The following is a 15,394-nucleotide window of genomic DNA, read 5'->3' as shown; positions in this document are numbered from 1 at the left end:
CTCTAAGATCCGAGAGGCCTGCTCCCGCCCCTCCACTTCCCAACTGAAGGTGGTCTTCCCTCCTTAGAGGCCTGGTGCCTCGGGGACTCACGCTGCTTCCTGCCACCCTGCCCTGGGATGTCGCTTTCCTCCAGGCAGGGAGCAAGCCTCATTTCTCCTACAAGCACAGCACAGTGAGGTGGAACTTGTGAATGCTGACCCTTCCACCTAGGTTCAGCCCCTCGTTCTCTCTCTGCTGCTGCAGCCTCAGTACCTGATCCGTCTGGCCTTAGTTTGTTCACATGCAAAAATGGGGCTGATGAAAATAGTCCCGGCTTTACCCACTTCACAAGGCTGCTGTGAAGATGAACTGAGCTGGTCCCTAGACAGGGCTTTAAGTGGTCCCTGGCACAGAGAATGTACTCAGTAAATGAAGCTGTTCATAGCAGAGCTTTATTTTGGGAGAACAAATGATGCAAGGATTTCTATTAATTTTTTTCTAGCACTTAGTGGAAAAATCAATAAATAATTGTTGAACCAAACTGGTCATGAATCTACTGATCTAAAATGCTGGCCCTGTGACCACAGGAATGGTGCTATGCAAAAGTCAGACTTTTCAAAAAGCTCACTTGGCAACTACTATGTGCCAGAAACAGTGAGTACATTGTCTTGTTTAATTTTTCCCACCAGCCAAGAGGTAGGTACTGTGATTCTCCCATTTTACAGATGAGAAAACTGAGGCTCAATGAGGTTAACAGCTTGCCTCAGGCTCACAGAGCTGATGAGTAGAGGTGTTGGGAATTGAAACCAGACAGCGTGAAACCAGCATCTATCCTCCTAACATATCCTATCATAACCTACTGAGAAAGAAACAGCAGCCGTCACTCAGTGGCTGAGGCCTGGCACGCAAGGTGAGCTGCGTCATTCTCCTATTACACAGGAACGATCTCACAGATTGACAACCTCAAACAAGGTTTCTATGAGACTATGATAAAATGAGGCAAGCACAAACAAAAGCAATGTCTCCGTGCCATCCAGAAAATACCGAACACCCCTCTTGGCTGAAATGAGTGACTGCTACTTCTTTATCAATTACTGCTCTCTGCACACTCGTCTCTCCTCCCTATAGATCAGATTTCTTGAGCTGCCCAGTTGCAGGGCTGTCCCTCCTTCCTGACAGTATCTAACCTATGGCAACCCCTATTTTCTTAGGCCTTCCCTCAAATCACCAAAGCTCAAATCCTGTGCTAGGTTCTTTCTAACACCTTCCTACTGAGCAACCTGAGGTTCCCCTGATGGGAGTTCCCTCGCTGCAAAGAGCAAGAAACCAAACTAGACTAACTACAAGTGTGTTCCTGGTGGGCTTTAGGTGAAGGGCGTGGACACCAGCCTTCCTTGGCCTGGAAACTTCCAGTAATAACAGCCACCATTTGGGTAAGGCTGCATGTGCCAGGTCCTAGCAGCAAATGATCTATTACCTTCACAGCAGCTCTGTGAGGGCAGGTGCCATTGTTCCATTTTACCGTGACTCGGAGAGGTTAAGTGACTCACCTTAACCTTCACAAAGTGGCAGAGCTGGGAGATGAATCTTTGTTTATGTTAATACAAAATCAGGCCGGGCGTGGTGGTTCACGCCTGTAATCTCAGCACTTTCAGAGGCTAAGGCAGGCGGGTCACCTGAGATCAGGAGTTCGAGATCAGCCTGGTCAACATGGCGAAACCCCGTCTCTACCAAAAATACAAAAATTAGCCAGGCCTGATGGCGGGTGCCTGCAATCCCAGCTACTCAGGAGGCTGAGGCAGGAGAATTGCTTGAACCCGGGAAGTAGAGGTTGCAGTGGGCCGAGATCATGCCATTGCACTCCAGCCTGGGTGACAAGAGCGAAACTCCATCTCAAAAAAAATTAAAATAAAATAAATAAAATCAATGTTTTAAATTACTGATCCATTGAGTTACAAAATGCCCCACGTAAAATGTTCAAGTAAAACTTAGACATCAGGCAAAGTATTAAGGTTTAACATCAGTCCGTTAGCACACCCACAGTTTACCCCTATATTGATATTCTAGAGCTGCCGCTGCTTCAAGAAGATGTTCCATGTTTGTTTTGTGGCCCTGAATACCTTCTGTGGCCTCCTGGAGGTATCTGGACTCAGGTTACAGAAGCATAGGCTAAGGATAGCTCTGGGATACCCAGCTCAGTTTGGGATCTTGAAGTCAGTTGTGTTGGGGACAGGGTGCAGGCCCTTCTGCTAGACTGAGCTCCTCAATGTCTCCAGGGCACACTTTGGCCACATAGCAGCTATGTACTCCAAGGTGGTACATGGCCTGGACCTGGCTGGGAACACAGGGCTCTAGACACAAGGACTGCCTATGATCTGGAGTCAAGAGCCCCCACCCCGCCCCAGGTGCCCAATCCCCTGGGTCCCACCTGCTCCCATGCTATGTTGGTTACATGCTTCCCCGCCTTGTCAGCTTGCTTCTGGAAGCTCCCTGACTCCCTCACAGGCCATGGGGAAACCACCTTTCCCCATAAGGGGAAGGGGAGGAAAGGAGCCTGTGATGTCCTCAGCTGGCTGCAGATGTCCATTTGACCCAGCCCCCAGTCAGCGCTGGAGAGCAGAGAGCATCGACTAGGCTGCCTTTTCCTTCTCTCTCGAGGCCCTTATCCCACCTGCTTCTTCACATTCCTTCCCAGACTGCTGAGAGCCACACGCCTAGGGGCCAGTGAAGTGGGATCAAGTGGGGAGGTACTCACAGCCACCAGTCCATTGTGTCCTGCAACAAAACAGGGGAGAGGGAAGGAAAGCATCACTGGTCAGTGGGTGGGCCGACAGACAGTCCTTGAGGAATGTGCTCACCGCTGCCCGTTCCCCATGCCATGAAGATCCTTGGTGACCCTCCCCTCCCCTTCCCGCACTCTGATGTTGGAACAGCATCTAGCTCAACTCCATGAAACACTAGATCTTCAAGGAGTCAGAAAACCCTGGTTCTTGCCCTGGCTGGAAAAGTCCTGCTCCCCTGGCTTGGTCAGGGGCTCTGCTGGAGTGAGGGGCTCATGAGAGCATTGCCAGGGCTTCCATCGCTTGGGAGGCGCAAGTGATGGCGTCTGAGGGAGCAGCACGGTTGAGTTGGCAAGCAGGAGAAGCAATGGGTGGCTGGCATGCTGGTGCGCCAACATCCCATCTCGGGTGGCAGCATCAGCATCCAGGGGAGTGCTGGTCATGTGGGTAGTTGCTGTCAAGCGCGGCTTGTTTTGTCCACGTGTGGTTCACAATCGGCACAGTGGTGCCCTAGAAGGCTTTATTCACATAGGTTTGTTTTTGCCAATCCCCAGTGTTCCAAAAATAAAACATGAACAGTTCAACATGAAGTAAACATGCACAGCTGTGCTTCAGGGTGCCTTGAGCTGAGAGGCCTGAATTTGGCTTTGGCATCTCATGTTCCACACCAAGCCCCTGGGTAGCAAGTGCCTCTCCAGCTCTGAGAAGCTCAGAATCACCTGGGAGGTTGTGTAAATGTCGACTCCCACAGACCCCCTTCCCAGGAGTCTGTTCGGCAGGTGTTTCACAGAACCAAAAGTTTCATGAGCTAAAATTAACTCTTACCAAATGAGAAGCATGTGAGAAGCTAGTTGGTTATAGTTCATCTTAAAAAGTGCCGGTTGACATACACTTTATTTGTATGGGCTTTTGAAAATGTTCATAAGAAAGTTTAAACAATCTGCCAGTTGGGACTCATGAACAGATGGAAACTGTCTCTCAAAGACATGCAGCAAACTAAAGGCAGACAGTCCTGGGCTCAGCCCAGCCTCTGCTGTTTGCCAGGGCATGACCTCAGAGAGTCGTCAGCTGCCCTGAGCCTTGAGTTTCTTCATATGGGGAACAGAGGGTGCCAGGGACCCTGCAGTGTGGCAAGGATGAGATAAATGGGAGCTATTTGTCTTTTAATTGGTGCTGATGATCAATCTTGGAAAACTCACAGTTTTCCAGGCAACTGGGTCCAGTTCAATCACGGCAGACCTCAAATGAGTAAGATCAAGGATCCAAAGCACAAGACCCCCTCCCAGTGCCCACCCTCAAGTCCTGGCTGAGCCCTCCTTGGCTTCTGGTCACACCTCTGTTCCCTTGAAGAGGACTTCAGCTGTGGGCTCTGCTAATCCCCAGACCTGCCTCAGGGGCCCCATAGCAGGCGCCTGGGCTGTTGAGGAGCTGCTCTGGGCGTGGGCTCTGCAGCTGCCTGCTTCAGGCAGTGTTGGTTGGGTGGATGTGCCGACCTCCGGGAGTCACCTTCCGCCCTCAGAATGCTCGTCACCAGGTACCGGGCCAGGAATCTCCATTTTAACAAGCCCCTCAGTCACTCTCAGGCACATTTAGTCAAATGACTAAATCAGATTCATCTTCAAGGTGGCGGCCAGGTGCCAGTGTGCCTTCAGGGACTCAAGAGGTAACCCTTGTCTCAGAAGATGTCATTCTATTCCTCACTGAGGCCCAAGATGCCTTTAAACCAGGCTTTACGGTATGTTTAGCAACTAAAGAAATCATGTCAAGGAAAAGCTCACACACTGAGACTCACTCCCACTTGTAGGCAAGTCACCAATGCAGCTGGTGACCTAGAGTCAACCTTCCCCATTAGGAGACAGCAGGGTGAGCTGTGGCCGAGCACGGAGGGAGGCAGGGGGCTTCTCTGAGGCTAAGTGAGGTGCTGGAGATGGCTCCCACCAGCCCAGGGAGTTTGTGAGCCAGCTGTCAAACAGCCATTGTTGTAAAGTAAATTATATAAGCTTACAATTAAATAAATTATATTAAAAACAAAGGTAATAAATACTCGAAACACACTACCTCCTATTTGTTTTACTACATTTGACTGTTGCCCATGCCCTGGCAGTCATTGGCCTCTATGTACCTATGTGCATGGTGGACATACTATACACTGTTACCCATGCCCTGGCAGTCACTGGCCTCTATGTACATATCTGCATGGTGGACACACTATACAATGATGTGCTACTGGGTATCTCTCCTAAATCACATTGAGCAACCTCATCTTGGTAACAGAAAAGGCTATGGTGGGAGTATTTAGACCACCGTCATCAGCAAATATTACACAGAAGGGCTGAATTTATTTTTTGTGGTCAGGCTTAAGAAAGCAATGGGAAAATGCTAATAATGCAGATTAAACCTAACAGCGTTAGCTGTTATAGCGTGAATATATAGCACAAAAATTGAAGGAAATATTCTAGTATTAGAACAATATTATCTTATTTGAGTAACATCATTCCTGTCACTTAAAGAAGGAGGCCGGGTGCAGTGGCTCACACCAGTAATCCCAGCACTTTGGGAGGCTGAGGCGGGTGGATCACAAGGCCAGGAGTTTCAGATCAGCCTGGCCAACATGGTGAAACCCCGTCTCTTCTAAAAATACAAAAATTAGCCGGGCGTGGTGGCGGGCGCCTGTAGTCCCAGCTACTCAGGAGGCTGAGGCAAGAGAATCGCTCGAACCCAGAAGGCAGAGGTTGCAGTGAGCCGAGATTGTGCCACTGCACTCCAGCCTGGGCGACAGAGTGAGACTCCGTCTCAATAAATAAATAAATTAATTAATTAATTTAATTAAATTAAATTAAAATAAAATTTAAAAAATAAAGAAGGAGTAATGTTGGGACATAAATCTTCGTTGTTTCACTTGTTTCACGACCATCCTACTCTTTACAGAAAATACGCAGCACCATTCTCTTTAGAGCTACCCTCATTTGTCAATTGCACCTATAGGTTGGCTACTGAGTTTGGCAAAAATCAAAGCCTTATATGTGTGTATATATACATACATATATACACGTACACACACACATACATCACACATTTTTCCCTGGAGAGGTGACTGTTGAGTATCTACCAGCTTGCAACTGCTCTAGTGCATATGGAAATGAAGACATGTCCCCAAAGCTGCATGTTGAGTGCCGTCTGCTTTCGGTCCCGTCATTATCTCTGTATAGACCTAGTTGGCAATCATGCATTTGGGGCCCTCTGCAAGTGTGAATGGAAGGCACTAAGGAAAGACCACCTGGTCCTGGGCCTGCCTCTTCCCCTGGCACCCGTAGACTGTGATACTCTGAGCCCAGGGGTTGACAAAGTGTGGCAGGATCACTGCAGATCCCCAAATGTCCCAGAGCTGCAAGGCAATGGGGTCCACCTCCCTCTGCAGACATGCAGTAGGAACTCTGGGACTCAGTTCTGTTTTATCCTAACTGGCCTTTATGAAATGACTGCAGTTTCTTGTGATGAGGGGTGGCCTCAGTGGTAAGGTAGTGGTGACCAGAACTCAGGGCCCTGAGGGGGCGGGGTGCTGGATTTCACTTGTCTGTTGGCCCAGGGCTTTTTCCAACCCTTACAAACCATAGGCTCGGAATGCGGTGGAAACTAGGTCACTTTGCAGGAGATATAGGGAAACCCCTGAGCTCACCTAGTCTTCCTCTGTCATTCTCCATGGGAAGATCCAAGCCCAGAGAAGGCAAGCATTTGCCCCAGGCCACACAGCAGAGCCAGCAGTGGAATCCCAGGTGCCTGCCTGCCAGATGGAAGGGCTTTCCATTGCAGCCCCTGCTAGTGTATAAACTTCTGGCTGGGTTATGCCAGAGGAGAGAGCAGTGGGGCTTGGCAAAGCCTCCCCCTCCCCACCAAGCTCTGAGCAGGGCTGCCTTCCCACCCCTCAGCTCTGGCCCAGCTTTCTTTACTACTTTACCTGCTCCTATCACCACCGCATCATACTCAGGCTTCAGACCTCCCCCGGCTTCCGTGTGAGCTCGTCTCCAAGCCGGGAAGGGAGAGGCGGCCACAGCCTTGCAGAGACCTCGGCCACTTGCAGCCATTTCTGCCCCAGGCTGGGCCTTGCTAGGCAGGAAGTTTGCTAGCGATTGGCTTTTGTGCTGCCCTAGGCACGGGGTGGAGCAGGGAGGAAGCAGGAAGAGGAGGAGCTGCAGTCCCCCTCCAGGCCCCCTCCACCATGCATTCTTGGCCACAGGCCAGCCTCCTGCTGCCGTGCGGCTTGGAGGGGTTGCTTATTAGCCAGGCAGTGTCACCTCCAGGATGCAGGGGATAATGGCAAAACTGATAATCCACTGGGGTTCCTATGTCGGGCCGGCACTGTGCTGAACCCTGTAGGCAAAACTCCCCATTTTATAGATGAGGGCGCCGAGGCTGCGGGGTTAGGGAATGAGTGGTGGAGGCAGAGCGGAGCTCGAAAGGGCCCTCTCCTCCCCTGTGCGTCTCCCTTCAGTCAGAACTGAAACGCCTGGGATGGCAAGTGCTCATGCCAGACTCTGCTCCGACTCCATGCTGAGTCTGCCAGTGCAGAGTGGTGATGCCTCTACACCCACAGGAGGCGCCCAGGGCGGCCATCTAGCGTCACCATGACCAGGGCCTTCAGACACCGCAGAGGCGGCTGTGTCTGTCGCTGAGGAGCACTGGAGTCCTCCCCTAAATGCTCAAACACACCCCTCAATGAGGACTTAGGGGCAAGTTCACTATCTGTAATTCTCCGGGTTTTTCTATTTTGAAGGCCTGGCCATTTCTCCTCTTTTGGCACCTTGCCCATTTTCCAAGAATCCCCAAGGATTCGAGGTCACATCTGTAAATACCTCCAGCTAAAGTTCTTTCCGACCCTCCCTTAGGCCTGCCTTGAATTAGGAGCCCCTTTGTTCTCTGCCCATTACTTAGCAGAGTGTTCCCCTAGGAGGAAAAACCCCTCGGAGCGGAGAGTTCCTGCACTGCTCTGTTATCGCGGTGTGACGGAAACCTGCTATCGGTAACGAATCTCAGAACTGGGAGAGTATGTGGAGATGATCCTAAGAGGGGGTTCTGAGGACCCCTCCACACACCATGGACAGTTACCCCGCATGTGAGCATCTCTGCTAAGTTCTGATTCAGGATGTTCACCCCTGTGTTATTTATTATATAGAAAGATCAAGGGGACTGGTTAAACTAGACATATCACATCCAGCCGCTGCTAAAAACTAAAGGGAAATAGTAGGTGAAAAGCAGGGGTCCTGAACAGTGGTGGGCTCAGAGGATTGGAGTTTTTTCCTTTATGTTTTTCTGTATTTTCCACAATCCATGCTTTTCATTGCCATTCCATCAGATGATGTTAAGGAGGAACACACATCCAGTCACCTGAGGGGACACTTCCTCACTGCCACCTTCTCAGGGTTTAGACCAACGTGTGGGTTCGAGCTCCCCCAGCGCCTCCCCAAAGCTGTTCCCTGCAAGGGAGAGACCAGTCTTTGAGCGAATTTTGGCTCATGACTGAAGACACAGAAGGCAAGGCTCCTGCATGCACAGCACGCGGCCATCTGATCCTGTGCTGCAGTGGACACTGACTTTCGCCACGCCGCCCTCTCTGGCCCAGCACCGGCCTCCTGGCCTCAGAGGAGCAGACACTCCCGGTCCCAGGGCTCCCAGGGTCTCTTGTCCTTAGGTCCATTCTGGGACGGGAACTTCTCGGTTGGAAGAGAGGGGCTGTACCCCTCGGGTGGTGGTTCTCAATCCAGGATGCACCACGGAAGCTTTGAAAGACATCAAAGCCTGGGCTCCACAGCCGCCAAGTGAATCCAAATCTCTGGGCCAGGGCCAGGGGCTTGAGAACCCCAGCCCTAGGGCAGACGCCAGCCGAGCATGAAGGGGCTGGGACTTAGCAAGGGCTTATCAGCACTGACAGAAGGGTCTAGAAGCACAAGCATGTTGGGCTTCAGTGATAACAATGACCAACATTTATTGAGCACCTACCACATTGGGTAATCCTCACGCCACCCTGGGAGGGAGGTGCCACTGCTTTAAATATGGGGAATAGAAGAAACTTGCCAGGAGGTGCAGAGAGGAAGTGGCAGGGCTGGAATTCAAACCCAGGCAAAGGAGCACCTTTTACCTGGGATAGGAGAGAGCTTCCCGGGTGGGCTTCCTCCACGCAGGGAACAGCAGAGATGGGGCTTCCTCCCCATCTCCCAGGATAAAGGCACAGGCAGCTCTGGAAGAGGAGCTGCTGCCACTGTTGTTTTGCAAACAGGACCCTTGGGCTTCCCTCTTCCTCCAGAGAGAAGGATCTGGGGCCTTGCTCAGTACCCGACATGGAGGGTGGTCTAGGTGGGGTTTTAGAAACCCTGGGGCCACCCTGGGCACTCTGCCCCATCCTCAGGATGGCCACTGCAGACAGGAGGCTCTCGTCATGGGGAACAGTGGGAAGAAAGGGCGACTGGAGGACAGGATGCAAAGGCAGACTGCGGCCACCTTGGCCTAGAGCAGGGGGATACGGGAGGCCTCCCAGAGGCGCCGGGCCAGCTGGCCGGCCTGCTGCACCAGCAGGTCAGTGGGGATGACAGACAGGTGCAGGGCCAGCAGCTCGTAGCACCTGACAGCCTCGGTTGGGCGGTTCTTGCTGTAGTAGCGCAGGAGCTTCCTGGGGAGGAAAGGGAGGATGGGATAAAGGAGTGAGGCTGTGGCACTCCTCCAGCGCCAGAGGCCTCTCTGAGCCCTTGCAAGCAAATGCCCATGCCCTCGGTCATCTCACTAGGCCCCTGCATGTGGGCCTTGACACCTGCTCCGGTTCCTCACTGACCTAACAGTGCCATCCTGGCTACAAGGTAGCAGCAGGGATGTTCTGGGCTGGGCACAGACGTTCCCCGTGCTGCCAAGACCATGCCAGCAGGAAGGTGGTAGGAACACAGATGTGCCCTCCACACCCGTCCTCCCTCGCTGCACACAGGGCCAGCTGGGAAGGTGTTCCCAGCATGGATTTCTGGGTCTGAGGTAGGGCACTGCTGAAGCAGAAGCTGCTTCCGGCAGAGGCAAGCACTTATCACCCAAATGGGGGCATCTGTCCCCAGCGGCTCCCAACGCGGCGTCACCTGTAGTAGTCTCCTCCCAGCATGCCGATAGGCACTGAGTCGTCGGAGAGGACGGGCACCTCGATCATCTGGAGTTTGTACCCCTGAGGAGGGAGGACAGGGAGGCAGTGGGTGTGGGGAGAGTGCAAGGGCCTGAGTCAGACGCACTGGGCTTGCGGCCTGGCTTGGCTCTGTCATGTGTGCTGGGTGCTTGGGAAAATGCCTGGACCTTGTTTTTTCATCTTTGAAGTCAGAATAACAACAGTCACCTTATGAACATTAGAGACAAAGTATACAAAGTTTCAAGGGCCGGCAGGGTAGCTCTCATTACCATTAATAACTGGACCCGTACAGGCCACAAACACACGCTCAGGAGGGCAACCTGCAGGGCTGTCATACAGGGTCTTGAAGAGCACAGCATTCACAAAAGGCCCAAGCCTCTGCTTTGAAAGAATTGGGAATTCCCAGGGTGGGATAAAGTGGGGAAGGGAATTAAGATCTGCTGGACGCGCTCTGTGTGCCAGGCACAAACATGGCACTTAGCTGACGCTTGCATGGGCACCGTGGCCTGCCCTGCAGGGGGAGTGAATTCCGTAGCGTGCAGGGCTGCTCCCATGGCACCGGCTGGGCTGTGTGGCTGGCATTCAAACCTGGCTTCTCCAGCCCACAGCTCTGTCTCGCTTTATCACCCCATGGGGCCACCCAAGTACACAGACTCCTGTCCCTCCCTAGAAGTGAAAGTAAAGGTCACAGGAATTTTCTAGCACTTCTGTTGTACACACGTCCTGGGTACTTCTGAGGGCACAGAGGAAAACTGGGAGGAGCCTGCAGGCTGGGGGAGCAGAGCTTGGGCTCCGGCTTCCTCGCTTACAGCCTTGATGGCCCTGGCCATGGCGTCTGATCTCCGGATCATTGTGTCTCCATCCATACAACAGGGTCAGGAATCCCTGCCCCAGCCACTTTACAGGGCTGTGAGGGGTGACTGAGAGAACAGCGGTGGAGGGCCCCATTAACCGCCCTGCCCTATGGAAAGGGATGGCTGTCACCCTCAGTGAACAAAGAGAGTGCAGGGTGGGTGCAGGGGAAGGCACGGTAGTGCAGGGACCCAGACACCAAGGGCTGCGAGGGAGGAGGAACACTCCTGAGAGCTGGAACAACCACTCATGGTGACAAGCGAGATGCAAATAAAAGAGAAACAGGAGGAAAGCAAAGAAAGGGAAAAGACAGAGAGGAAGGAGAGACAGAAGGAGAGGAGCCCCAGCCGCTGCACCCCTCACAGCCCTGTGCAGTGGCTGGGGCAGGGATCCCTGACCCCGTTGTATGAATGGAGACACAATGATAGTAAGTTCCCCTCACCGGAGCTTACTCTGCAGTAACAGTGAGGCCCAGAGGAAGCAGTGCAGGGCCAGGTGGCCAGGGCCCCGAGCCACACCACCAGTGTCTCCTCGGGCGGCCTGGCTCACTGCTTCAAGCAGGGGCCTATACTCGAGTTCAGGGGCCTATGCCACAGGGATGACCGTGTGCCACACTTGGCACGTGACGCTGGTGACATGGAAGCACTAGCGACAAAGTGTGTGGTCTGAGTCGCATTTCTCACAGTGGGGCACGTGCCTATCTGCTCACATGTGTGCCTGGATGCCACGTGGACAATGGCAAGAGTTTGCCAGACAGCTGGGCAGAGGGATCCCAAAGCAGTTAAATGCCCATGTGAAAATGTGACCTCTGAGCTCTGGGTCCCAACCTGCTGGACTTACCAGCAAGAAGAAGAGAAGATGAGACAGACAGACAACAATTCAGAAGAAAGGAATCCAAGAGTTACAGAACAGGAAGTGTGTGCGGCCCGTCCTGGCCCAGGGACTCAGCCTCACCTACCATGTCATTCTCAAACCACAGGAAGTAAGAGCAGTAGAAGTCCCCCTCCTGGAACAGCAGCGTGGTGTAGCCCTTCTGCAGGTATCTGCGCGCCAGCTGGATCAGAGACCAGACCTGGGGAAAAGAGGAGAGCAAGCATCACCACTCTCCCAGCCTTGGTCTGCCTGGGCGGCTCTCACCTCCGAAGGAAGGAAAGTGCACAGCCGAGAAGCTCCATCTCTCCTAGTACCCCGGCACTGCCTCGGCTCAGAGCAGGAGGCTCAACAATAAATCATTATTGGATGGATGGACTACCCTCTAGTTAGCATGGGGGCAAAATATATGTAAAAAAGCTTTGTGTAACTTTACTATACACATAAGCCATAAATTAGTGAACTGGGCTAGTGTGGTGGCTTACGCCTGTAATCCTAGCACTTTGGGAGGCTGCTTGAGCTCAAGAGTTCGAGAGCATCCTGGGCAACACAGCAAAACCCCATCTCTACAAAAAATACAAAATAATTAGCCGGGTGTGGTAGCACACACCTGTAGTCCCAGCTACTTGGGGGGCTGAGACAAGAGGATCGCTTGAGCCCAGGAGGTCGAGGCTGCAGTGAGCTGTGTTTGTGCCACTGCACTCTAGCCTGGGTGACAAAGTGAGACCCTGTCTCAAAAAATAATAATATTGAAAAAAATTAATAAATTAGTGAAATGATCATCAGGCCAGAAAATAGCCAGGGACATCATTAAAGAACATGAGAACAAGGTGTGGCCTCCTGAATCCCCTCCTCTGCCTGGGGTCACCCACTCACCTAGTGCCCTTTAGGCTGGGAACTGATGGCACAGGTGAGTGACCCTGTAGGACGTCCTGAGCCAGGGGTGAAGTCCAAATCAGAGTTCACCAAGGGGTCAGATGGAAACACAGGGCCTGAGAAACCACATGCCTTAGCTCCCCTGGGAATGTCCTCCTGCCTGACGCAGGGACTGTCACCAATGCTGCTGGTGAAGTGCCCCAGGGAAGGCAGCAGGGACAGTGGGCTCTCTCCCACCTTTCAGGGCTGGGAAGAGACTCGAGGAGCCCTCTCCTCTACCCTTAACGGGAGGGACAGGCAATCTGCTCCAAACTGCATCACTGTGCAATTACTAATTAAATCTGCCATGGATTGACTATACTTTTCAGGAAAGTAATTTGACAACACCCGCCAATAACCTTAAAAACATTCCTCCCATCTGACTTACTAATTCCATTTCTAGGAATCCATTTTGGGGACATAATCAGAGGTGGGGACACAGATGTATGTAAGGTGTATACTTATACTGCAGAATTATTTATAACAGCAAAAGCCTAGAAATAATCTGTATGTCTAAACATCAGGGAAATGGTTCAATAAATTATGTTACATTCACATGATGGACTATTATGGAGCTAAAAATCATGTCTATAAAGAATTAATGGCATGAGGAAACGCATCTGATAGAACGTGAAGTGAAAACATAGTAACAAAGTTGTACATACAGAGTGATCTCAGCTACAACAAACTGTGCACAGAAAACCAACAGAAAGAAATGTACCAAGATAACCCCAACCGTCTCCAGAATGAGGGGCAAGGATGAAGATGGTGATGATGATGCCACCAGTAAGTACTGAATGAACTGTATCTGTATTTTGTGCCACGTGCTATGCTAAATATTTGATACGTATCCTCTCATGTAATCTTCATAACTCTGTGATGTAAATAGCACTATTATTTCCTTCTACAGATGAGGAAACTGACCCTTGGGCTAAGTACTGCCCAAAGCCACATAACTGGTGGGAGATGGGGCTGGGCTTCCAACACATGCCTCCGCCACCCATCTTCCCATCTTGTTTTAAACATTAGAATACACTTTACTTGCCTCCTCCGCCAAAAAAAAGAAAGAAAAGAACACACACACACACACACACACACACACACACACACACACACACACACACGTATAGATTTTTGGAGAGTGGCACGGGTCCTCCCCCTATCAAAACTACAACTTTGCCATGAAAAACAGTTAAATAAGGAGAATAAAAGAATTTCCAGGGAATGCTTCCTTAACAGAAATCACCTTGTTTTAAATTCTGATGCCCAACTGATGGACCTTGCTGTTCTCTCCATTCTAGCTCATTCAACAAATACTTATCGAGCATTTATTTATGCCGGCACTGGCCATTGCCTCCTCGGGCCTGCTGCCCAGCGCACTCTGCTAGCCCCAGGCATGTGGATCACACCAGGAGGGGCTGCCCAATATTGGCTGAGGCCCACCCATCCCCGCCCTGGGTCCGAATGGTTACCTTAGTTTTGACAAAGGCAGCCAGCGGCCCCTTGCCCAACTCTGACGAGGTCTTTTCACTGCAGTTGAGGGAAGGCGCCACCATCTGCCCGGTCGTGCGGTCCACATAGATGAAGTGCACCAAGCCTGGGAAGTCTTCTAGGTAGGTGAAGGTCTGAGTTAAGGTGCTTACAAGCCAGGAGCTAGGGATGGCCTGCCTCTATCCTCTCCCTGGGCTTCTAGCTGTGCCCAATCATGGTGGCAGGAGGGCCAGGACTGCCTCTTTCCAGTGGCTTCCATTTCAGCCAAGCCCCCTGTATCCTTGCTTCCTCAGATCCCCCACTACCTCCCAGCTCCCCAGGCCTTGAAAAGCTGTAAGATCCTCAACACTTGCACATTTGACATGGGCAGTTCTGGCCCTACAGGAGCATGGTATGCTCACAGTTCATCATTTTCATGAGGGACGAATTTAAGTCAGACACACGTGAGGCTGGAGTGTGAGCACAGCCACTTGGTTCATGAGTGAGCCTAGCTGACCGCCCAACCTATGCACTTCACTGTGATCTTCCTAAACCCTTACACTTCATCATGAGAGTTTGGAAGGCTCCCATTTGGGAGGGGAAGAGACATCCATGGAAGGGCAGCAGCTGGTGGCTAAAGAGGCCCTCTGGCATCCTTTCACCTGCCCACTGAGGACCTGCCTCAGGAGACTGGCGGCTGGACATTTCAGAGATGATATGGGAAAAGCTGCTTTACATAAAGTTTCATGGAAAATCAGTATTCAATAAAATTAGTGTTCCATAATAAAAGGGTCAAATAGTCTTAGGAATGGCTTTTGAGACAGGGATAAACATTTACCGTAGGCCTTCTAGAGCTTTTACATGCCACTGTGCACTGTGATGATCTAAGGACATGGTCCTTTCAACTAAACTAGACCACAGGAACCCACGCCGTCCCCATCCCTCGTGGAATACCTACTACCATTTTGCCAGCTGGGCAACACTGACATAAAGGGTCTTTATGGCTTTTGTGAATTAACTTTGGGACAGGAGGAATTCCTGAAATTTCAGCTCGAAGTGTTCCTATAGACAAGGCACATGGGCCACTATGTCCCATTATTTTCCTTCAGAGAGGTGGTGAGCAGCTGACAGGGTGGAACATATATTCCCCTTCCCTGGGGCCCATAGTCCCTCCAGGGAGCAGGTGTGGAGGCAGCAGACCCAAGAGGCTTGTTGGGCTGGCTGGGGCCCCGGCGTCAGGATATGACACCATGGTGATGTTCCTCCTGCTCTTCACCAGCAAGAAGTCCTTCCAGTCCGTCAGCTTCTCCCTGCCAAGGGAAGCTCGGGCTGTGTGAAGGAAGTACAGGCCCCAGACCCTGCCCTGGCCATCCAGGG

General features: G+C 51.7%; 2 protein-coding genes across 7 annotated transcripts in view; both read right to left on the bottom strand.

Annotated features, from left to right (window-relative positions):
• Positions 1 to 6,889, bottom strand: part of PYROXD2 (pyridine nucleotide-disulphide oxidoreductase domain 2) — a 31,343-nt gene extending 24,454 nt beyond the window's left edge. For 2 of the 3 annotated variants that reach the window (XM_032134853.2, XM_058436118.1), the window contains exons 1-2: positions 6,716 to 6,878; positions 2,736 to 2,755 (exon numbers count right to left, since the gene is read on the bottom strand). In XM_032134853.2, the coding sequence (XP_031990744.1) occupies positions 2,736 to 2,755; positions 6,716 to 6,842 (147 nt within the window). In that variant the 5' untranslated portion in view covers positions 6,843 to 6,878. Of the gene's footprint in view, positions 1 to 2,735; positions 2,756 to 6,715 lie in introns of all 3 variants that reach the window. The other variant, XM_032134846.2, reaches the window with a different exon arrangement.
• A 1,036-nt stretch (positions 6,890 to 7,925) lies between these two features.
• Positions 7,926 to 15,394, bottom strand: part of HPS1 (HPS1 biogenesis of lysosomal organelles complex 3 subunit 1) — a 30,915-nt gene continuing 23,446 nt past the window's right edge. For 3 of the 4 annotated variants that reach the window (XM_058436115.1, XM_058436114.1, XM_058436113.1), the window contains 5 exons: positions 15,263 to 15,327; positions 14,020 to 14,165; positions 11,721 to 11,834; positions 9,870 to 9,952; positions 7,928 to 9,421 (listed from right to left, as the gene is read on the bottom strand). In XM_058436115.1, coding sequence (XP_058292098.1) covers positions 9,259 to 9,421; positions 9,870 to 9,952; positions 11,721 to 11,834; positions 14,020 to 14,165; positions 15,263 to 15,327 — 571 coding nt within the window. In that variant the 3' untranslated portion in view covers positions 7,928 to 9,258. Of the gene's footprint in view, positions 9,422 to 9,869; positions 9,953 to 11,720; positions 11,835 to 14,019; positions 14,166 to 15,262; positions 15,328 to 15,394 lie in introns of all 4 variants that reach the window. The other variant, XM_058436116.1, reaches the window with a different exon arrangement.

Source organism: Hylobates moloch, unplaced genomic scaffold (genome assembly GCF_009828535.3).
Source record: "Hylobates moloch isolate HMO894 unplaced genomic scaffold, HMol_V3 SCAFFOLD_3, whole genome shotgun sequence".
Classification (NCBI taxonomy): Eukaryota; Metazoa; Chordata; class Mammalia; order Primates; family Hylobatidae; genus Hylobates; species Hylobates moloch.
The sequence above is the reverse complement of the archived record's forward strand: the minus strand, read 5'-3'. Positions and strand labels throughout refer to the sequence as shown.